The 24,821-nt window shown below is 34.2% G+C and overlaps 2 protein-coding genes and 1 pseudogene across 2 annotated transcripts; 1 reads left to right on the top strand and 2 right to left on the bottom strand.

Annotated features, from left to right (window-relative positions):
* Positions 1–2,249: 2,249 nt before the first annotated feature.
* Positions 2,250–7,089, top strand: LOC114162635 (transcription factor GTE10-like). Its single transcript, XM_028046592.1, has 11 exons — positions 2,250–2,487; positions 2,682–4,263; positions 4,599–4,647; positions 4,745–4,903; positions 5,116–5,189; positions 5,294–5,363; positions 5,466–5,546; positions 5,627–5,742; positions 5,996–6,062; positions 6,157–6,287; positions 6,366–7,089. The coding sequence occupies exons 2-11, from the start codon at positions 2,953–2,955 to the stop codon at positions 6,636–6,638; spliced, it is 2,331 nt and encodes a 776-aa protein (XP_027902393.1). The 5' UTR covers positions 2,250–2,487; positions 2,682–2,952; the 3' UTR covers positions 6,639–7,089.
* Positions 7,090–7,808: 719 nt separating this feature from the next.
* On the bottom strand, positions 7,809–17,179 carry LOC114163205 (protein PLASTID TRANSCRIPTIONALLY ACTIVE 10). The gene is made up of 12 exons (XM_028047367.1): positions 16,393–17,179; positions 15,597–15,656; positions 15,474–15,503; positions 15,073–15,146; positions 13,011–13,092; positions 11,711–11,784; positions 11,522–11,588; positions 10,910–11,002; positions 8,983–9,159; positions 8,854–8,904; positions 8,495–8,646; positions 7,809–8,413 (listed from the first exon to the last, which is right to left on the bottom strand). Exons 1-12 carry the CDS (start codon positions 17,143–17,145, stop codon positions 7,972–7,974), a joined length of 2,055 nt encoding a protein of 684 aa, XP_027903168.1. The 5' UTR covers positions 17,146–17,179; the 3' UTR covers positions 7,809–7,971.
* A 3,947-nt stretch (positions 17,180–21,126) lies between these two features.
* Positions 21,127–22,799, bottom strand: LOC114163498 (annotated as a pseudogene).
* Positions 22,800–24,821: the final 2,022 nt, after the last annotated feature.

Raw genomic sequence — 24,821 nt, 5'->3', positions numbered from 1 at the left:
AAATTCATCAATATCTAACTAATTATCATGTTTTAAAGATTTTCAAGGTTTAAGCATTTTTTTCAAAAATGAAATATATACAAACCGTAATACACAAGACATTTGCTTTGTTTTGTTCATAGCTCTTTTTTGTTATACAAAAGTCTCGATTGTAATGTCCCAATTTAGTAGAATAATTCAAATAAATAGAATGCCTCATGTTTATAGTATAAAATAGAGCACCGACATAAAGTATATTAGAATTAACCTTTTACAACTATCCCAAATTATACTGGAATGGAAGTCCAAAGACACAACACAATGTCATGAAAAGAATCTAAACACATATTAGATTAAACTGGAAATTTGCTCAAAGAGCAAGAAACTACAAAATAATCATACTCCATGAACTTCTTGGTGAGATCTCATGGTGGTGCCTTATGTGATGGACATAATTCCACGAACCTCTTTGAAGGTTTCATGGTGGTGCCTCAGTGTATATAATTAGGTAAAGATTCAAGTAAGGATTGCATCCTGAAACTCTAAAGAGTCAGTTAGTCTCACGTAGAGCGTATTGACTCAAGTGGTGAGAGTAGCAAGAGGCCCTAGTCTTTGACACGATAATGGCTTTAGATGTTTGAAGGTTAACCTTGTGTGTGGTAGGGTGAAACTCATTGATAATGAATCTTAGAGTGCAAGCATCTAGTGACCACAAGTGCAAGCATCTAGTGAATCCGACCGATTATATGTATCCAAATAATTGAGTCTTAGAGTCTTGCTTGCTTGCTATCACATGATTGTTTGCCTATCTTGTTGCATGTTTATGATCGGTTTTATGTATTTGTGTGCAATAACATGTTAAACTGATTTATACTCTAGCTTACCCCTTTCTATTTGCTTGTGTTTGTCTTGTGTGTGGTTTTTCCTTTTTGCAATGATCATCAATTTATTGATGTGAGCAGATGTGGGAACCCCTAGTGGTCACCAGAGTGATCCGCAGCGTAGCTAATCTTGGGTTGGATCCCTTTACTCTGAGTACTCTTTTAAGGCATTGTGGCATATGTACTATCTTGCTCTATGAGCATGTATTCTGGATAACTGTCAAACTTTTATTCTTGTTCTGTTCATGGCATCGTGGTGCGCCTTAGTTTCTCTTCGAGTATATTTTGGATCACTATAATGGTTAACACATATATACTTCATTGTGTGGCTTTATATTATATTGCATGTGATATCTCATTTAATTAAGTTTTTATTTACTAAATGGGATGTTACATTAGTTAATACTAAAAAAGTTTTGATGCCCTTTTTTCTTAAACATAATTTTATAATTAATTTAATAGACAAATATTAGTAGTAAAAAAAATTTTTTTGAAACATTCTTTTTCTTGAGACCAAAGGGAGTGCTTTACTCACTTTATCCTTAAGTCGACCATGATTTAAATTAATCACATTTTAGTACATGTAAGTGTTATTTTATTTAATTTTAATTTATAAAAATGATATTTTAAAATTCCTTATATTTTCTAGTTTTTTTATTAACTATAATTCTTTTAGTATTAAAAAATGGAAAATATAATTTATGATAAAAGAATAAAAAAATAAGTTTCAAATAAAAATAATTAAACCATTTTTAAACATCCTAATCAAATAAAATATTTATTACTTAATACAGATAAAGTAATTATATATGTTATTCTAAATTGCATTTTCCATCCAATCATGTATTAGAAAATATACGGGTATTATTAGTTAATCTGAATCAAAATATATTCTGGTTTTATTAATTTGATTTCAAATCATGAAAATCATACCGGTAATAATTTCTGTGATTATGCCTTAAAGTATATATTGTATATATATGTATAATAATAATAAAATAAATTTGAGTCAAAATATATACCTATATTACTGGTTTGAATCATCAAATCTTAACAAAATATGTTTATCGTAATTTCTCAATTATTATAATAACATATTTTATGAATTAAAATTTAAAAAGAAAAAAAATGAACACGTGAATCCTGCTTCATTAATAAATATAATAGATTTAAATTGTGAATATAAAGAAAGAAAAAAAGATTAATATGAATATATTATACAGGTATAGTATGTAAAGAAAGAAGTTGAAGCAGAAGTGATTATTATTTTTTTGTGTATTATTATATAAATAAATAATTAAATATATTATTTAGATAAATAAAAAGGAAAAGTGTTGGTATATATAAAGAGAGCGAAGGAGAAAATGCATCAGTGAGCGTGCGATTAAGATGGAGGCGTGATGGAGTGTGGGCCGTGGGATCTAGAGATTGAGGAAACGAAAGGAGTCTTTAAGTGGAAAGAGGAGAGAGCGATCTAACCCTTTTGGCATCATCGCATCAGCGTTTGCGTTTCTTCGCGAGTTGCGCTGAGTTAAGAAGAAGGTGGTGAGAGCGTCTGCAATGGAAAGCCGTCGCTGTTAGGGTTTCGTCCACATTGCATTTGGGAGGTCACGCTATACACACCCAGGTTCTCGATTGGATTCTACTTAGGGTTTCCAACATTTTTCTTTCCCTTCCATCGCGCATTCTCGAGATCTAGGGTTTATGCTTCGGTTATTCTTTTTACTTTCCTTTCCGTTTTCGCAATTCTTTCGTTTCCTAGTTTCTCTCCTCGATTTTAAATATTGAGCGTGTTATTGCTCACTTCGCTGTGCCAAATAGGGATTTTTGAGGAATCTCGCATCTCAATAAGTCGCGATTGCTTTCGACATTTTTTTTATTGGAAGCGAATTGGGAAACGGACAAACTGACATTAGCCGATAGGGTATGAGAGAAGTACACCCGTCACTGGGTTTTATGATATTTTGCTTTAAAATTTGGAGGATAAGACTTGATTTGTGCTTCGGGGTATTGGGGTTTTTTTCAGAGATTGTTGTGTGGGAGTAAAATTTGTTGTCGGCGTTGATATGTGCAGTTGTTGGAGTTTTATCTTATGGCACCTACTGTACCTATAGAGTTTGCTGGACAAAAGGAATCCAGAAAGTACTCTCATTCACAGAATATGGGGAAGTCTAGGAAATATTCCAAAGCTTATGCTACTGGTTTTGTTCCCGATTTTCGGCATGCTGTTGAGACTATGGGTGAATCAGAAGGGTTGGGCAGCTTGGGAAGGGTTGATACGGAGCTTACGGCATCAGCAGATTCTTGTGCACCAAAGAGGAAATGCCCTGGTTTGAGCACGGGTGGTTATGGTAGTTTTGATGTACCTTTTCAACTTTTCTCTTTGTCAAGGATGTCGGGTTTTGAGAGAAAGGATTTGAAAACAAGGTTGACATGGGAACTTGAACAAGTAAAGGAATTTCAGAAGAAAGTTGAAGCTATGAACTCAAATGCTCTAGTGTTATCACCCTCCAGTGACATTAGGAGCTGCAGTGCAGGGCAGAAGAGGCCTAAGTTGGAGAGCCAGCATTTGGCAATGGAAGTATCGGTGCCACATGGTAAGAAAAGGCCCTTACCTGGAAATAGTGGTCCCAGGACAAAGAAAAGTATATCTGGACGTCCTGAACTTCCCAAACCTGCTGCGCCAGTGGCCTCACATGCTGCGATGATGAAACCGTGTGAGGCATTACTTAACCGATTGATGACTCATCAATTTGGTTGGGTTTTCAACACACCTGTTGATGTTGTTAAATTGAACATTCCGGATTATTTCACTGTCATCAAACATCCAATGGATTTGGGTACTGTGAAGAGGAGAATAACCTCTGGTGAATACACTAATCTCTTGGATTTTGCTGCTGATGTGCGACTGACTTTCTCAAATGCAATGACATATAATCCACCTGGCAATGATGTACACGTCATGGCTGATACCCTTAATAAAATGTTTGAATCGAGATGGAAGGCGATAGAAAAAAAAATTCCTGTTATTGACTGTGTCCCGTCTGAGCCTTCTAGACCTACTCGTGTGGAAACAGAAATTTCTGATCGAGTTCCTCCCTCAAAAAAGAAGAAAATAACATCAAATAGTGTCAAGCCTGAGCCTCTTAAAAAAATCATGAGTGTAGAGGAGAAGCATAAATTGAGTGTAGAGTTGGAGGCCATGCTTGGAGAGCTTCCTGATGCTATTGTTGATTTCTTGAGAGAGCAAAGTTATAATGCAGGGCAAACCAATGATGAGGAAATTGAAATTGATATTGATGCTCTTAGTGATGACACCCTGTTCAAACTGCGGAAGCTTCTGGATGATTATTTGCTGGAGAAGCAAAGATCTCAGACAAAAGCTGGACAATGTGAATTGGAGGTCTCTCACCCCCTCTCTGTATAACTAATACATTTGTCCAGCATATGTGATATTTTTGTGACAAATTCTATACCCTTATCTGAGTCTTATTGAATAGTTGTTCTGGAAATTTATATTAAAAGTGTATGATACCACAAGAATAGGTAGATCGACTAATTTTATGTTCTATCAAGTTATAGGAAGAGTTGCTTATGATGACGCTAAAAAAAATCATGAAATTTGATGCTAAAAAAATTCAATGCAGTGTTTTGAGAGGTCTTAGGCAAGATAGGTGGTTCCCTGATTATGTGTGTCATATGGACTGACAATTTTTTGCTTGCTTGATTTTTATACAGCTCCTGAATGAATCAGGGTTCAGTAATTCACCGGTGCAGCCTTGCAAAGGTATATTCTTTTTCTTATGCTGTCATGTTTTCATACCCTTATTATATATGAATAATTGACACCATGTGTGGTCTTTTATTTCTCCCTAAAAATGCAGTCAATGAACAAGTTGAGGAGGACGTGGACATTGTTGGTGGTAATGATCCTCCTATTTCAACTTATCCTCCATTAGAGATCGACAAAGATGGTACCAATAGAAACAGTAAATGCACCAGTTCAAGCAGTTCTAGTAGTGAATCTGGCACTTCATCCAGTGGTTCGTGTAGTGCATAATTTTGACATGTTTCACTTTTCAGAAAATGTTTTTCTTTCGATAGTTTCTTTTAAATTCTTTAGATACTGGCAACTCTGCTTGTGTGGCCCATGATGCTGGCAAAATTAATCACTTAAAATACGAGTTCTATATGTTGGAATAATTTATTCTTGTCTGTCGCATGCAAATGATTGAGTGCTATTGTGGTGTCCCAGATTCAGACTCGGGTAGTTCATCTGGAAGTGAGTTGGATATAGCTAAAACATCAGAACCTCTTAGTGGTACCAAGGTAAATGGGATACTAATGGTTTCAGATGTCATGTTGTTCAGATACAATAGAAAAGGCTAGTGATTTGACCAATATCTTTGCTTACACAAAGCTATGTATTGCAGGAAAATGTAGGTTCTGGCTTGACTTTAGATCAAAACAAAGGGGATCCTGGTAATTCAGAAACTGGAAAGGGTGTGTACCAATGTTCATGTCCATATTATGGTTTGTTGGCATTTTTTTTTATGAGGATGCCTCGGCTATTGTTGCCTTCTTTCTCATGATTTCTTTCTTTAGATTCGACGAATGTTGGTGGCCAAGTTGAGCAGACTTCCCAGAGTAAGCTTGTTGCTTCTGAATCAGAAAGCCATCAAGAGGGTAAGCTTGAAAAATTGAAGAAACCTGTCTGCTGTTTGTTTTGAGGGTATGATCTCACCGTTCATGCTGTGACATTTTAGGGGAGAGTGCTGCATCTAAGAGGCAAGTCTCTCCCGAAAAGCTCTATCGTGCAGCTTTATTAAGGAGCCGTTTTGCTGACACCATTCTTAAAGCTCAAGAGAAAGCCCTTGAAAAGGTTTGTTAAGGGGGTAATGCACTGATTGCAATTTTAATTCCGTGCATCAATCAATTCGGTGAAAAACAGAATTTGATAAACTTAAAAAAATTCTTTTTGTCCTTTCTTCCTACCAAATAGAGCATATCTGTGGCTGCTAAGGTATCATTAAATCTAGTAATTACCAATTTGTCAACATTATTGTCTTTCATGAAAGTTGTGCCCGCATTTTTTAAAGTTTTTATATCTGTTATTTCATCTGTATTGATCTCAGGATGAAAAGCGGGATCCTGAAAAACTTAGGTTGGAGCGAGAAGAACTTGAAAGGCGACAGAAAGAAGGTATGTTCGTTGTTCTAAATAGAGTTTGGTCAAAACATTGCCTCGTATTCAAGATTTAACTGAAAGTTGTAATTTTGTTTATGGTGTGCATTAGAGAAAGCACGGTTACAGGCAGAGGCAAAGGCTGCAGAAGAAGCTCGGAGGAAGGCTGAAGCAGAAGCTGCAGCTGAAGCCAAAAGGAAAAGGGAGCTGGAAAGAGAAGCAGCCCGTCAAGCTTTGCAAAAGGTAACTATTATAAACAAAAGTATGTTAGGATGCAAATGCAGCATCCCTGAATGTTGCACTGAATGATTCTGTTTGCAGATGGAGAAAACTGTCGATATAAACGAGAGCAGTCAATTTTTGGAAGATCTTGAGATGCTGAGTGCTGTACATGACGAACCTATGCCAAGTTTTAAAGAGGAGACAAGCGCAGATCTACCTCAAAATGGATTGGGTAGGATCAACCTACAGGGGAATCCCTTAGAACAGCTAGGTTTGTATATGAAGGATGATGAGGAGGAGGAAGAGGAGGAACTGCCTGTGAGTGGTGCTGCTGGACCATTAAATGATGTGGAAGAAGGAGAAATTGACTGACTGTGACATTATTTTGGCCAAAAAATACATAAACGGTGGTTCTTGCGAGCAGTTGCTTGACTAAGGAGGGATGCTGCTTTTTCGGGTGGCTATGGTGCGGAATATATCACTATTTGTATGGTCTGATGCTAGTTCACACCTAAGTTTGAAGATGGACAGCGAAAACTTATAGCAAAGGAGTGAATATTGGTTTTTGTTTTGCTTCTTTCTGATTATTTTGGTTTTAACTTGAGAAATGATTTCCGAAAATGTGGATAGCTAGCTCGCAGCCCCATTTATTGAAGGGCTTTGGTAACTTGGATGGGAAGTTTGTATCAATCAAGATGTCCAATTTTGCATGTAAAAATGAACTCATTTGTAACGAGTTCTGTGTCTGACTTCCAAGTAGTTTAGTTTCTCTGACAATGTAAAATATTTTAGAGCCAGGGTAAAAATCAATTCTTTCTATTTATTCTTTCCTTTGATACCGATTGTTAGTTTATATGTTCTTTTCCTAATCTTTGGTTTTCTTGACCTGCAAGTAAATAATTGTCTTAATAAAAAAAGTGTATATCGTTGATCCTTCCCGAGTTTTAATACAAAAACCAAATCATCCTCATGACGTGTTGTGGCTTATGTCTGGAACTGACTCTTGGTCGGTGAAACTATTAGATATAGGTACGACGTACTGGTGGGTTTGATTTCAAAGTTATAGGTACTTTCGGTGAACTGATTTCAAACTATTAGATGTGGTAAAGCAAACTGGTTGTGGTTTTGGGCAAAGGTAAACGACGGCAATGACACCATTTTCACGGTACATGTGTGCATTTAACTTGATACATACCATTTTATATGATTATTTCTGAGCTGACATTTTAGATTAACATTAAAAATACGCTATGTTTAATATTTTAAAAATGTTTCTCCAATCAATGACGGATATTAGAATAGAAAAAGTGATACATCCTAATAATTTCTCCAATCAAATACCATTTTACTGGAGAAAGCTTTCCGAATTAAAAAGATAAGGGATTACCATAAACACGTTTAAAAAACATCCCAGAAATCGCTGTTGGTTACATTTCTTAAATGGCGAAAAAGTTCGAAACTATTTCTACAATAACTTATTTTAATATTTTGCTTAAACAGTAAAGTTTAAAACTGCTTGGTTTAACATTTTGACAGAATGTCTTGATGCACTGCATAAATTTTCGCAACTTGATAAAAGTGCATGCATAGGAAAATTTTCGTGATCGTACAAATAATTAGATTGCCATGATACACAGCCAAAAGTTTTGCAGATTTCTCAGCCTAACTGTACATTCTAATTTTGCTACATAATGCTCTGCATACATCAGTCCTCGAACATGCCCTCACCTGAGATTGTAGAAGACTCGGTCCCATTAACATGAGGCTGATCTGAGAAATTAGTATCTACACTGTTCAGAATACTGAAGTCAAAATAGTCCTCGTCATCTTCATCATCCTCATCTTCCTCATCTTCATTTTGATTATCCTCACCTTTGCCTTCTTGTTCCTTTGACTGAGCTTCCCTTTCAATCTGTTCCTTGATGCAATCATCGTAGGACATTGAATACCAGACATCTGCCTTCCCCACAATTTTTTTGTTATGAATATCAGTCATCCGCTCTTGAATGCTCTTCTCTGAGTTCTTTGGTTCCCCCCAGTAATCATAACGATACAGTGGACTTGTCGGATCATATTTGCCTTTTTCAAAATTACTAGCATCCACATACCTTCCAGGCTCTTCCAATGGAAGACCAAGAGCTTTGCGACTGCAAAAGGGAGAAATAGTTGTTAAAAAGTCAACCCACCATTACAAGAAATTATGTTTATGAATATCAACAGAATAGTACCAGCTTATGTCTCTAATCAATGCTTCTCTTTCCTCAAATGATCTTCGCCAATGCATGTAGTCATACTCATCCATCTCAATATTGCGCCTCAGTTTGGTAATTTTGTATTTTTCACCTCTGTCCGTTGCTTCTTTCCTTAGTTTAACATGGTGCTGTGTACCAAAAGGGTAACATCAGATTTTGAAAAGAGGAAAACTACAAGTATCAGTAACAGGTCGAGGAGCTCTACAATTTGAAAAAAAAAATCAACAATAAAAATTAAAGGCGTCCCCCCTGCAAAAGGTGGCCCTTCTAACAAGCTCTAATATATGCATTACAACAATAACAGAAAAATGTTTTAGCAAAAAAGGATAGGTGACCTCACGCTCGGCAAGTGCAGCCTCCAAATCAAGCTCCTTGACACTTGTTTTCTGCCAAAGTGTTAAAAGTCAAAATAGGTAAACAAATCCGCAACCATATAGATGCACAATCATAAGAAGAATACTCACCAGAGTAATTTTTGGTATTACTGTATTTTTATATTTAACTTCGGAATGCTGAACAGCATTTTGTTCATCAAAATCTTCATCATCAGTCAAATCTGACACCTTTTTACCTTTATATTTATCAGGATTAATTGCCATATCATCCAAAATCGTTTGTTCAGCTGCATTAATTTGCCACAACTGCAAAATAAAGACAGTAAGTGAAGATAAACAAGGATAAGACACGGTTATGATCAATGTGAAAATCAAAGCACTCATTGAAGAAGGCTCGTGCCACAAAGTTTCGATCAATGTAAAATTCAAACCGCTTAATGAAGAAGGCTCATGCCACCAGTCTTCAAGTTTCTAGTTGTATCAGCACACGATTTACTGAATTTGTTCAACTCAAACATAAGGAAAGATATTATGTTGACGAATTTTGAGTTTCTTTTAGGTTATAAAGTATTGCAATGTGCAAATTTGACTCTACTAAGGTTAGCACTGATAATATGAAAAAAATTTCACACACTCTTTTCTGGGGTTAGAGGTCAGGTACAACTTGCGGTATTTGGAAAAAGGACAAGTATTTCTTGAAATGCACCAGGAGGACCTAAGTTCAACCAAGAATATGTAGTTTTTCTTTATCTCTTTCTCTTCTTTTCATTTTCTTTCTCTCCATGTGCAGTTAATTCTTTATCATGATGATTTCAATTAAACCTCTTAGAAATTTGAGTTGTTCTTAATTTAATTCTTCAATTTGAGTTGTTCCTTGCAAACCATTAACTGATTTTAGATTTAATTATACAATTGGTGGCTCTGTTACATTTGGAGTCCCTCACCATATATATGTCCTTAGTCTAGGAATATAACGATGTGCAAGTGATACTGGTTAATACCTAATGAAATTTGAGATATTGAATTCTTGATTAGGATAAATTGAACATTAGCAAATTGTGTGAATTTGATCATGAACTGAGGCAAGGAGTTTGAATTAAGTGTTGTCAGAGAACAATATGTATGAAATCAAATCCCCCATCCACCTTTTGTTTCGTATTTCACCTTCTAGAAACTAAAAGAAAAAACATTACATTTAGTTTCTTGTGCCTTTATGTCTGTCAGTATCTAGTAGATATATTAGAATTCTATAGATATCACATTAGGATCAATCAGATTGATTCTATATTTATGATATTGGCCTAAAATAGAGTAACTGAGTATTCTGTAATCTGTTTTCTCCTCTCTACAATAGGTCCGTCGTGGTTTGAACTAAAAATTCATCATGCCTTCTTGTTCTCTCTCTTCTCGACATTTTAAAACATCAAGTCTGAGTAGTTATAAAAGCTTGAAAATAGTACTTGAATCTTAATTCCTTCTTCACTTGCAATATTTACTTATGCCAACCTTGTGCAGAAGCCAGTTTAGCAAATATCATTCAAAGCAAGTGCCTTTTAACCTTCAGAGTTCAGATTTATCTTGCAATCAGGGATTTTAAGCAAAAATGTAACTAAAGCACACGTCTACATTGTTAGAAGATACTTGTAGTTTTTATATATGACCGTTGTTCATGCAAGATTCAACTAAACATCCACCCATTCAGGTTAACTATGGGTGAATGTGAAAAAGGCAGAAAGTTCTTCTGGCTTCTTACATTTATGCAGAGGTACTGCATAGGTTCCTTCAACATATTAAAAATGAGGATGCAGCCAGTTTAAAAACTAAACAAAGTCACAGTCACAAAAGGGATTTGGAACCACCATGTGTGCTTATAGACATATCGATTCCAAAATAGCAAGTTGGCATGACCCACCACTGACCTACACTTATATTGACTGGTATATTCTTAAATGGGATAAAATTTGGTTTAAGAGAGAAGCATAAAATGCATGAGCTAAAAAGCCCACCACAAATGTTCCTCCTTGCAACTACTAAAAGTGATGTATTTATAAGATACCTTTTCAACATATGGATGATTAGACAATAGAGGTTCTTCCTCTGGCTTGTCTTCCAAATCTTTTCTAGGAACAGGAGGTCTTCCACAGTCACGCTGTAAATTGTGAAATTTCAAATCAAGAGAATATCTATAATAATAACACTATTTAAAAACAAACCACATTTTGACAGATTCAAAACATAAACCTAGAGGAAGTTGAACCTCATTAGATGTTTAATATTATGCATTGAAAAGGCACTAATGCTTTGTAAATACAAATGCTTCCAATTGACAAATCTGGCTTAATATATTATATTAAATTGAGTGAAATATAGTATCCGTGATTTTGTAAATAGCATCATGCGTTCAAGCATCAGTATCGAATCTTCTTGATTGTATTAAAGCATTGTAGGAGCAGGTACTTTACCTGAACCAAACCTCATGAAAATATCTTGAATTAAATAAACTTAGACATTGAAAAATCCAGAGAAAAAGTAATATTCGAATGCTTTCCCACAAAAAGTAAGCATGAAAGAAATCACAGCCAAGTTATTGTGGAAGAGTTCCATGAGTGCAGAGCAAGTTTTATCATGCATTGACACGGTCTGGTATAACAGGGGAAGGTGTGCAAACCCGTATTTCATCTTCATTGGTATCTTCATCACGGTAAAATATTGGTGGGAATTCAAATTTGTGAAAGCTGAAGTTGAAAATAAAACAAATGTCAAATTTACGGTTTCAATCGTATCAAATTAATAAAGATTAAACTATGCACTAAGAATGAGTTACAGAACATTGAATACCAAAAATACGTAATCATACATTAGATGATCCACATTCGGATCAACAAAACGAAGTTCAATAGGGAAGCGGAAGCGATAAGGATCTCGCTTTGCCTGCAGAACAAAATGTGAACAGGTGAACTGATGGTAAAGGAAATTCATTTGTTTAAATACAGAAAACATGGAAACCAACACTATAGTAATTAAATTGATTTGATATTCAAAATTGTCAGTCAGCAAGCAATTTATGGATACGGATGCAGAAATATTAAACATATGATACACAAGAAAAAACTTCAATAACATACGGGAAATGGAGTGGTTAAAGTTATATCAGTGGAGTATTAATGCAAACTCTGAAGCAAGATATTTTCCATAGCTTAGTACCAAAAATAGGTTAAAAAAAGTATACCAGCAAACAGTAAGGCCACGAACCAGAAATTCCATTCTAAATACCCTCCCCCAAAGAGGCAGCAAGCACAGTTGAGAGGGAAATTTTACATGGCATACTACATGTTCAGCTAACGTTTCTATTTCAAAACATAAGTAAAACAATGACTAAAAATGCAGCATTGAATAGCATATTACCAATGAATTGACACAGACAGCAATTTGGTGAGTACTAATATAAAAGCTTCTGATAGGCACAGAGACAATGATAGCAAATGGAATGTATATTATAGAAGAAAACTTATTCATAAAAAGTAGTTAGAGGTGCGCTTGTGTAATAAAGTAGTTAGAGGCGCACTTGTGTAATAGGGTGAAACTTTCTGAGGAAGTCTTTATTTAGGGCAAGGGGCTGCTGTGTGAGTTAGTTTTCAGAGTTGTGAGATTGTTGACAGGGAATTACCCTGTGGGAAAGGAGACATAATTCTTTGTAAGCAAAGACCTTGGTTTCCCTTTTTGACTTACTGTTAGAGTAATATCTCGAGAAACATTCAGTGTAGTTGATATGTGATCTTGTTTTCTGAGTCTTTTAACTGTGAGACGTACAGCTTCATAAAATAATAATATATTAGCAGAAAGCAGAACAGTTACATAAGTTGAATTGTGACTGTTATGCTGCCAGTTTAGGCCAGAAAGTTAGTGGCAAGTAATTAAATGTGTATAGGGCATGTATATTATTAAAAGTTAGTGGCTAGTGTTTATTATTTTCTAGTAATTTGCAGGAAGTCTTTGATGAGGGAATCTGATTTTGAAACAGAAAATTCTGCTGTATTTATGTATTCTGTGTGAATTAATATTACTCTTCTCGAATATATTAGTGTTCTATCATAACATCAAATAAACATTTAGTGATAACTTATGGGAAATTTTCAACTAGTGACTGAAACACTCACCGTAATTTCAACCATGACGTCCATACCAACTTTTATGTGATGGCGAAGCCAAAACCAATCATTCCTCCTTATAGGAACCCACCTAAAACACAACATGGTAGGTGAATCTTCTTGAAAAAAACTGACAGAAATATAAACATCACATAGTAACACTAAACAAGATAAGCATGCTACAAAAGAAGATCATCAAACTTACTTATGCTAACAATGAGTGCGCTGGCAATACAGCTACTGGAAATGGAATGAAATATGTACTAATTAATAGCTCAATATAAATATAACATAAATTTTAAAGATTTACTAAATGGGATTGTTTAACTAAAAATAGAATAGCCTACTATCAGTTACTTCTCTCTTGTATTTAAACAATAATTCCTTCTTCTCTGCAAAATCAATGGAACCAAAATCAAAAGATTTAACTAGAGATGTTAACATAGGTTTCAACCCGTGAACCAACTTGTCTCACAGTGGGTACGAGCCAGGTTAGATTGAAAAAAATTCAGTTTTTTAAATGTGAATCAAACTGAACCTAACTAACTTAACTAGCGAGTTAAATGAGTTTAAGCCGGAATGAAGGTGGATTGACATGTAACCCACCAATAATCCTTTATTAATTTTTTACCATTTTTTAAAGTTTTTTATCATAATTATTGCTTAATAGCATTTTGGGTCCCTATATTTGTAGCAACGATTCAATGTTTTCCCTCAATTTATATTTGAATCAAGATGGTTCCTATATTATTTAAAGACTCAATGTGATTCTTTCCATTTTGTTAGCATTAACATCATTCCTCCCATTTTGTCTTTGGAATTGGACAATAAACACGTAAAAAGAGTGAGGGATTGTAGAAGCAAATTCCAGTTTATCATTCTCTAAACGACCTTAACACTGATATAGAAAAAGGGACCACGTTGAGTCTTTCTAAAAAATAAAACCACATTGAGTTAAAATTAAATAGAGACATGAGATTAAAATTGAAAATATATGATTAGAGGGCTAAAGGGACCCCTCTTACTTTCTAAAAAATAAAACCACATTGAGTTAAAAATAAAATAGAGACTGAAGATTAAAACTGAAAATATATGATTAGAGGGCTTAAGGGACCCCTCTTACTTTCTTCTATTTATAATGAAAATATGATATAGTTATATAGAAGACTAAGAGACTGCACTAGGACCCTAGGTGCAGAACTAGATACAGCTCTAGGAGGTTTCCAACACTCTACATCCTTTACTTAGGGTTAATGATAATACATAGATGTAATAATTCTAACAGAGAGAAAACATTGAATCATTTCTATAAATATATGGACCAAAAATGCTATTAAGTCTATAATTATTTACTATTTCTAATCATGTAGGTTGACAATTTGATCTTTAAATACTAGAATGTTGTTCAATAATATTTGAATAGTTTGAATGTTTAACTTATTTGTTTGTCAAATTATGTAGATTGACACTTTAATTTTCAACTATTGTCTTTATAGTATAAGTTTGATGAAATAGGTTAAAACTTTGATTGAACTACTCTAACAAAATAAATCGAGTGAATCCATTTTGATTGTACTACAACAAATATATAAAATAAATCAAAAACAAGACATCCTTGTAAGTGAGTAATCTGAGTAACCCACCAACCCATGGTGGGTCGAGCCAGGTTACAAAACTTTTGGCTAGTGAGTTGGGTTGAACAACTCATTTTAGCTCAACCCATGAGCCAACCAATGTGAGCTAGGTTGCTCACTTTGACACCCCTAGATTTAACAAGTATCACGTCAATAAAGCATTTCAATGCTACAAATATGCTTATGAAGTTGCTTTTCATCATTTTAGAAAATGCATCTACTAGTTTCTTTTGTCCCTTGAGAGACTGATTTCGTATAAATTAAATAACTTGACACATTCTAAAAGTGTAGTAACTCAATTAGCAAGATTATGATAGTGGAAGTAACTTGTTATCATGTGAGCAGTACATCAGCATTCCAAACAAAATGGAAATTACCGCTTTACAAAAATTATTTAACGAACACTAAAAGGGACGAAAAAAAGTATTGATAGCTACCCATCATGTACCCCGCCAATGTCAACAAATGCCCCTTGATAGAGATGCAACATTGTCACTTTGCCAACACAAATCTGCACATAAAATGTCCCAAGTAATTAATGACAACATATTAAATATACTTTTAGGTACTTTATTAAGAATTATGTCACAGAGATTGCAGAGAAAAGTATGTTTGAACTTTGAATTATATGTAAACGTGACTATGAAACTAAGGCAAACAACGATAGGATTAAACACAATTATCCAAAGAGGACAATCACTCAGCCAGGAGGGAAGAGACAATGCTAATACTCTTTAGAAATCTCAGGACAGATCATAAGTAAAGTTTCTACTTTCTAGAGTCTAGGACATGAGAACAACAGGCTTCAAGATTAATAAGATTGAAATCGCATACTTACTTGACCAGGATAATAGAATGGAAGCTCATACTGCATAAAACGTTAAAGAAGGTAAGAACTAGAACCACATTTTCATAAGCCCCAAATACATTTAAAGGAAAGAACAATGGCAAAGCTGCCTACCATGCCCTCCTTGTAGTCCTTCCCTCTTTTCCTTCTACCAGGGTAATAATCTTGGTCTTGCTGTCACAACCACATTCACATTAACATTAACCATATTCAAAAGAAATAAAGCAAAATCTTAAGAATTTATTTTGAGAAAACACTTTCTATTTTAATTTTAATCACAATTTTTTCCTGGTAACGATAAGGCAAAGTGAAAGAATGAAATTTAAAGTTTCATAGTGGCTGAGAATTATAGTAAAATCCAATACACATATAATAAACTCCTTTTGGTAAAACCAGAGCATTCTCTAACTAAGAGTCATTCTGATTTCTTGAGATACAAAGATTTATTAATAGTGTGTTGGGATTAACTTCCTGGTGACAAATAATCAATTGATTTTTCATGGAGAACGTAAAGCGACAAATGGTTGCTTCTATTTTGTCAGGCCATACACTATATTTGTAGGATCGTATGATTTTAGTTAATGTTTCCCAACAAATGCACTCCAATAAATAGAACTAGAGATCGAAATCCCAACTACATACTTATGAGATGCAAGACCATCTCCAATCGTTCCCCAAAACCTCCCCATGTGTATCTATAAAATAAACTCTAAAGTTCATTAGAATGTCTAGATGTTATTTTCTAATGATTATTATTTTATTTCATCTTTTAAAGTTTACTTTACCTTCATCCTCATTTTTAAAGGAGTCAAACTGGACATTTTTGTAAGAAAAAGAAATAAGAAAATGTCTTCTCAATCCAATCCAAACAGCAAAAAAGTTCACCATCAGTTTGAAGTGAAATTGAAACCTTATAAGATTCCTCTTCCAACCTATCCTTGTTAGCCTCCACCCACTCCTTATACTGCTTCAGAAACACCTTATACCTATCCAAGCACACATTATCGGTGTCAGTCCTCACTCCATTCTCCACCTCCTCCAGGCTCACCCTCTTCGCCTGCATCTTATGTGCCTCGCGAATAAACGCCAGCTCCTTTCGGTCAACGTGCCACCCCCGAGGCGGCCAGTCGCGCGGCGGCACGAGGCGCACCACGAGAGGCGCCGACCACGTGGTCACGAGCGGGTCCGGAATCTCGCCCTTGATCTCAAACTGCTTAGCGACGAACTCCGCCTCCGTCAGCCCCATCTCCTCCCACTTCTTCTTGCGGTAGCTAGGCTTCAGCATTTTGAAAGCTTCGATGGCTTCGGGGGATTTTAGGGGAACTTCCTCGCCTTCGTTGAGGCTCTTGCGTGCAAAATCCGCCTCCGGAGAGAGGATTTCCTCCCACGGAGCCCACCCACGCTCGATCCAGTTTCGGCGCCGGGCTTCATCCTCGGATTCCTTGTCGTTGGGGCCAAAATTCTCGGTGAAGCTATCGTCCACCGGGAACTCTTCCGTGCGAAAGGATTTTGGGACGAGGAGGGAGCTGGAGAGAGCGCGGAGTCGGAGGATAAAGGGCGGAGGATGGTGGATAAAGGGCGGAGGACGGTGGTGGAAAGGAAGAGGGGAAGGGTTTAGGGGTTTAGGCAAAATGAAGAGATAAGAAGTTTGCAGCACTTGCATGACTGAAGTAGGAATGACACGCACTTGTCTTTGTTTTCTTTGTATTTGAAGAGACTGAGCGGATAAAGTTTTTGTATTTCTTTTTCTTTATTAACTAGTAGGAGACCCGTGGTCGTGTTTTTTTGCATTCATTATTTGATTATGTTGAAAAAATATTTTTATATTTTTATGTATAAATAAATTATCAGGAAAAAAAATATTTTGAAGAGTTCAATACTTAATTTAATTATATGCAAAGATTAAATTGATTTAAGGATATATTATTTATATAGTTAGTTTAAATGAACTATTATTTTATGTTGTATTTTTAGTATATTTGATAATAAATTAGTTGTAAGGTAGGTTTAAGTATATGTGTGATATGTAATTTGATTTATTGTAATATATATTGTTATTTAATGTTATTGGATATAAATGATTTATTTCGATTTAAATGTTTTGAAATTATTGATTTGTAAGTTTTAGTATATGAAATTATTATAATTATTAAGTAAATATAATATACTATAACTACGAAGAATTATATAATTTGATGTACTATATTTAAATTTTTTAATTTTGGTTATATTTGTAATGTTATTGATTTAAAAGTTTATTAATTGTTGGTAAATTTAAATTTGAAATCATTATTATTAAATTTGGAATATAAGGTCATTAAGATTTTAATTGATCAAAAAACCTATTAGTAGATATTTGAAATTGAATCAGAAACGTTATTTTTTTGGTTGAAATTATTAATATTATTAAATTACAAATAAGATATTGATGGGAATACGAAGAGATGGTGGCAAAAGGAATTATGGTTAGTCTTGTCAACGTGCTTAGACTGATATTGTGCAAGTTTTTATTCTAAAGGTCAGAACGTTTGGATGTGCAACAAGACGTTTCCTTTATTTTAGTTAAAAGGAGATATCGTGGTTGTAGCTTCTTTTGTTCAGAAACGAAGAAGAAAAACAGTGTTCCTCACCAGTCACAGAACCGTCCGACGATCAATGTCTGCCTCCAAGGATTTCAGCTTCACCAATTTCTACCAAAACTCTGTGATGGTGATGGAACCCTTAGAGGTTAGTCCGTTTGCATGTTTGGTTTTTTAATGTTTTGTGTGTTTCATGTATACAGTTAGTTTTTGGACGGAAGTTTTAATTTTTCTGCCATCCTTTGCTTCAACCATGTCCATTATGTTTTATACAGTTGTTATTTTTAAGGATCTTTGTGGTTTTATGCATTACAGGAGTTTTTGGAGTTTGAAAAAGGATTTTATGAACAATGGGGCAAATCTCTACTGCTAGGGACAAATTTTTTCAGTGATCCTAGAGGAAACGTGATCAACGTAGAGTTTGAACAAACTCTTCTTCCTCAAAGACAGTTCCGTGCGGTAGAGCAGTTTATGGGATTTTATGACCTAAACGATGTGTATTACGTCTGTAGCTTTTACTGTGGAGATCGATATTTTCGTATAAGGTTGTTCGATCTGGACTGGAATGAAGTCGTGTATCCTGGTAGAAGGAACAATGGTCTAGCATGTGACCCTCTGTCCTCAGTCGGATTTTTCCAAGCCTTTAGAGTGCAGTTCATTCCAAACACGGAATGTAAGTTTAGTCATTTTTTTTATTTTTACTTTACATTTCGTGTTTTTTACTAATATAGGGTTTCTGTTGGTTGTTCTGGTAGCTGTTGATAATCTTGCCCGAGTACTTCCAAATGTTCTGTCAGGAAAAAATTTCCTTTAACCATCCGGTCAAGTTGTACGATCCTTTAACAAAAAAATTTGAAATTTTTGTGGACACAAATGAGGGTGGAAGAATGGTATTATTTGGATTTTTTCAGTATGTTGAATACTATGGGTTTGTTTCTCCTTGTTTCCTACATTTAAATTATGTAGGAAACAATGTCTTTGTTCACAGGATCTTCTCGGTGGAAGGAGTTGAAATTGATTATAGGAGAGATTTCGAGCCTGGTGGTAGCAACCAAGTTGAAGTTGGTTCTGTTGATTGTGAGAAAATATTAAGTTCTTATGATGTTCGGTCATCTTCTTTGGTATGGCTGATAGTTGTAGTTATTACTTAATTTTGGTTTATATTTATCTTGTTAACACAAATTCTTTGAATGTAGTATTTGGATGCGAAATTTGTGAAAGAAGGCTTGGTGAAAGGGAGAAAAAACTATGTTCTAACGAATGGTCATTCACAATACTGGAACTGCAAGATTCGATGGACAGGCAGGAGTTCATTTGAATGTTATCTGACTTGTGGTTGGAAGAAATACTGTCAGGAGAATGGGTTGGTTGCTAGAGATCGTGTTAGATTTATGGTGTAGATTGACCAAAGCAACGTCATCCAAATTCTGAAGATTTAGCAAGTATAAGTGTTTGTAGTTATTTTGGTGTGTAAAACGAATATATGGCACGTATGAACAATGTCTATTTAGTTTTCTTTATTTCAATAGAACTAATATTTTGTATGTCAACATTGATATTTTTGGTATGTTGGCATTAATGTTTGTCTAATATTTTGTATCTGAATATTAATCTTTTTTGGTATGTTGTCATCTTTGTTTATAAAGACCAGAATATATAATATTAAATGAAGTATGTATTGTAATTATATGTGGTATTTCGGATTGGTCAATGTATCATAATTTCATTTTAGTACTTTATATTATTTTTAAGTAGATTATTAGAGAAAAGAAAGATTTGAATAAATAAAAAATATATATTGTGAAATTAAAATTGTGAACGTGTACATTGTTTGAAAATCAAATTACTTAGAATAAATTAAAATAATATATTACTATATTTTGCATTATATGAAACGTAGAGCAAGAAAAATTAAAAGTTAATCAACTATTTTTAATAGCAATTGCTAAATAAAATTGGAAATTTATAAGTATTATTATATTTTGCATTATACGAAACGTAGAGCAAGAAAAATTAAAAGTTAATGAAGTATTCTTAATAGCAATTGCTAAATAAAATTGGAAATTTATAAGTATTATTACGTAAAAATCCATCCGAGTTCATTGAATATAAGTATTGTCATTGGGAATATTATGTACTACACAAAATTAAATTAATTTAATAATGTGTACTATGAAAATTAATAATTTAATGTGTACAATTAAGATTGAGTATAATGTTAAATATTTATAAAAACTATAATAAGTTAAAGATGTTAATATTTGTTACAATTATTATAGAGAACTGAATTGAAAAAGTAATTCGAAAGTTCATGATTTCATGTACTTAATATAGGTAAGATAGTCATAATTACAATAGCTATTTGATATATGAAAATGGATCACAATTTGTAGAGCTTATAACAATAATAATGTCAACTATATGGGAGGTGTGGTAGAGAATGATGGTGGTTTGGTTAGTAAATAGTCATTATTAATTGGGCTAGTTATAGGTTTTAGAGTCTTGGTTTACTTGAAAAAATTAATAACGTGACAGTTATGTTATGAAGGTCCATGGCATAATTACGGTGGTGTGGTTAGTAAGTATATTCAGTATCAATTGGGCTGAATATAGGTTTTAAAAATACTTATTTTCATAACTAATTATTATACGAAGGTACATGGGCAACATTTGATCTAATTGTGGTAGGTGTGCCAAATAATTATGTTGGTGTGAATAATAAGTAATGACAGTCGTTTGTTGAATCTATGCATTGATTAAATATTGTTTGGTTTTTTTGGTGTATGGTAGATTAGAATTTTAATGCATATGCCAAAATAAGCACATATTCAAGGAATAAAAATGGTAAATTGAAGATATGATAAACCAACATATATGATGACAGAAGGAACCAATTTACTTGGATCTCCATCTTTTCCTTAAATGCATTCAAACAGAAACTTAAAACAGGACACCAATTCAGCATATGAATGCAGCACAATGAACAATTGATATCTTCAAAAGTAGCCTCTGATAGGAATTTTTCACAAAATACAGGCACACAGGTATGTTACCATACAATACAGTCATACATTGTTAAAAACTTCTTTGAAAACTACATTTGTCGTAGTAGTCAAAGGTTTGTTTTCATTGTCATGGATTAAAATCTTTAATCCAGATTTGCTTTTAACTCTAGAAGCTGCAACATATAATTGACCATGACTAAAAACTGGTGTTGGCAAATACAACCCAACACAATCTAAAGATTGTCCTTGAGATTTGTTAATGGTCATAGCATAAGACAACATGATCGGAATTGTCTTCTAATCAGCTTGAATGGCCAAGGGGACTGGGATGGTGACACGGACATACGTGGAATGTAAATCTCAGTCCCTTTTGATTTTTCAGTAATAATCTTTGCATTGATTACATGGTTTGCAAGTTTAGTCACTATTAATCAGCTACCATTACACAAACCTTGAGATTGATCCAAATTTCTTAAGAGCATAATTGGAGCACCAACCTTTAGCTTGATACTATGGTTTGGTAGTCCATATGTTCTTAAAGAATTTAGAAATTCAGGTGTAATACCATCATATGCTTTAGCTTCTGTTGGCTCAGAGGTATCTATGCAATCAGAGCTTAGATATTCTTTAATTTCTCCTGAAATACATGAATTAGATTAAGTTGACAAATCTTAGTGATGATTTAGTAAATTGTTAATTATGAATAATGCCTGACCTGGAATTGATTCCAAAACAGATTGATTAATTTCATCAACTGTTTCAATTCGACTGGCTAGAATAGCTCTTGATATGAGGAACCCTTCATCTTTGTACTTTTGCATTAATCCTGGATATGTGCTATTGACAATGGCTTGGATAGGATCATTATATTCTGATATTAGTAATTCTGATGGGATTTCTATGTCAACTAATCCATCGTTTGGTTCATTCAATGCACCATTGCCAATTTTTATTATCCACGAAGAAAACTCTTCAATTTCAGCTATAGTAGACTATTGTAACCCATTTTGCAATAGCCGCATGTTCTTTGTCAAATTCATAATCTGGCAATGATCCCAAAGATAGGATGAATTTATAGTAGCATGAACAATATTAGACATGCTTCCACGTGGAATAACAGACAGTATTTGTCTAAAATCTCCTCCAAAAACAACTACTTTGCCACCAAAAATTGAATTAGTTTTGTTCTTTTCCCTCATGATGTCTTTTAAAGTACGATCCAATGCTTCAAAACAATACTTGTGAGTCATTGGTGCTTCATCCCAAATTATTAGGTTTGCCAATTTCATTGCTTCCACGTGGAATAACAGGCAGTATTTGTCTAAAATCTCCTCCAAAAATAACTACTTTGCCACCAAAAATTTAATTAGTTTTGTTCTTTTCCCTCATGATGTCTTTTAAAGTACGATCCAATGCTTCAAAACAATACTTGTGAATCATTGGTGCTTCATCCCAAATTATTAGGTTTGCCAATTTCATCAGGTCTGATAGTTCACTACCTTTTGTAATGTTGCAAACAGAGTGCTCTAGTGTAGGAGCTGGAATTAGTCATAATTTATTAAGTTATATTTTAATGTCTTGATGAATAATGCATAGAGAAAAGAACACAAACCTGTCATACGGTTAAAGTTAGATTCAAATATATGTAGCTCATCATCCTTGTTGTAATCAAGTTCTGCATATACCAATCTATTTCCACAATAAGCTACCACAAAATCATTGGGATAAGGCATAGACGGTCATTCCTTTAATGTTCTCTAGTTATTATGCAAGAGCTTCTCAATCTCAATTAAAGTCAAATTTTGAAGAGTTTCAATATTGAGAAGGAGTTCTGCAACACAAAAATTCAATTAACATACTTGGAACATGAAACATAGATTTGATATGCTTTAATTGATTGTACCTTCATTTGTAGCAATAATCCGTTCGTTGTATAGTATTCCATCAGACAACCATTCTCATGTTTTACTCCACAACTCTTCAGGTTTTAAGACAATATTTGACATGAGGATGGTTACAAATAATTTCCTTAAGAAGTGTCCGGATCCCCAATCTTTAGCTTCCTTAATAGCATCAACATATTCGGTATCTTCTGCTAAAAATCCACAAGCTTCACACACTTCTCTAAATGTAGCATATATTATGTTGTCAACAGTTCGAAGATCTACATATGATTGTGGACCTTTTACTACTGTTAGCATCCTCCTTAAGTAGAAAAATTCACCAGTTGCTGGGGGAACCCAGATAAGTCTGCCAATGGTGTTGCCCTTTTGTCTTGGTTTCCAACATCTTTTATTCTTGTTATAAACATACTTAGATACAAATTGTGGATATGTTAAATTCCTTGCATCAGAATATTTTTTGTTGCAGTCCATCCAGGTTGTAAACATTGACTCCTTAACTGTTGGTTTTGCAATGATTTCATCAATATCATCATCATCCTTGAAGTACACTGATTGCTCACCAGGCAAATGAAAAAATAGTCGTTCAACAGCTGGATTTCTTCCATTAATAGAAATGAAAATATTCTCCAACATGCTTCACATGGGGAAATATATCTATAATCGATATACTGTTTGATTTCATCTGTAACAAGTTGAGGTACATTCTCATCATTGCCATTGGAAACTATAGCAGCTGTAATTCTATCATATCCTTTATTGATGTACTTAAATAAGTACTTGATATAATTGAAACGATTACACCATTCAACATTGACATGAGCTTGATATTTGACCAATATTGTAGGATTGTAAGGGACAACAAAACGATTATCTAGTTCTATGTCATTCTTGACAACAGTGATACTGTTGCTTCTTCGACGATAATGAGGAAAACCATCTTCTGCAATTGTGGTAATATTTTGGAATTTCTTCGGATAAAATCTGGAACATGAACCATTCTTCATGCACGAAGATGATCTATTAGATAATCCACATGGTCTATGCATCATATGTTCTTTGACACAGGCATACAATTGTGGCTCCTTTTTGGCACATGGTATTTCAGTTGAAATGACCTTATCTATATCCAAGGCTGTTGGATATTTGCTAGAAGGATGCAAGAATATTAGCAAATGAGCATGTGGTAAACCTCATTTCTGAAATTCAATACTATACATGTCTGTCAAAAATAAATTAACAATTACGTTGTTAGAAGACAACAATAGTTCAAAATTTGGCATTCAATCATCAAAATATTAATACTTACATGCTATTACTCTGCCCAATATATGCTTTTTCGTTAAATCTGATAGCAACTGATCAAATTTGATTCTAAATACTCTTGCAATAATATCTGGCCGGTCTGAAGACTTAACTTTGAACTCTTTAATATTTGAGATATCTCTGGCCATTTCGGGTTGCAAGTAAAAGTTAGAAATAGATATGGGAATCCTACATGACCACATATTGCCATTCCATCAAAATATAATTGATCCATAAATCTTCTGCCACCAACAAAGCTTGACGGAAGCACAAATCGTTTTCCTTTTTTAGAGGCATCAGTTTGACTTTCATTACTTGGTTGACAAAGGTTATTATACTTATCAACCCTCAGCTTGGATTGATTGTTTCTGATGAATGATAATCTTTCTGACTCAATCATTGTGTATCCATCAACAACAATTCTTAGAACAATCTTCTAGATCTAAGAATAGTCATTGCCTCACAATCTCGAGTCTGAATTCTAAAACAAAACCATTCCCTGATTGTTAACTGATTACGTTTTGATGCCAAAGAATCGCGATGACTAAT

This window comes from Vigna unguiculata, chromosome 9 (genome assembly GCF_004118075.2).
Source record: "Vigna unguiculata cultivar IT97K-499-35 chromosome 9, ASM411807v1, whole genome shotgun sequence".
NCBI lineage: Eukaryota > Viridiplantae > Streptophyta > Magnoliopsida > Fabales > Fabaceae > Vigna > Vigna unguiculata.
The sequence above is the reverse complement of the archived record's forward strand: the minus strand, read 5'-3'. Positions and strand labels throughout refer to the sequence as shown.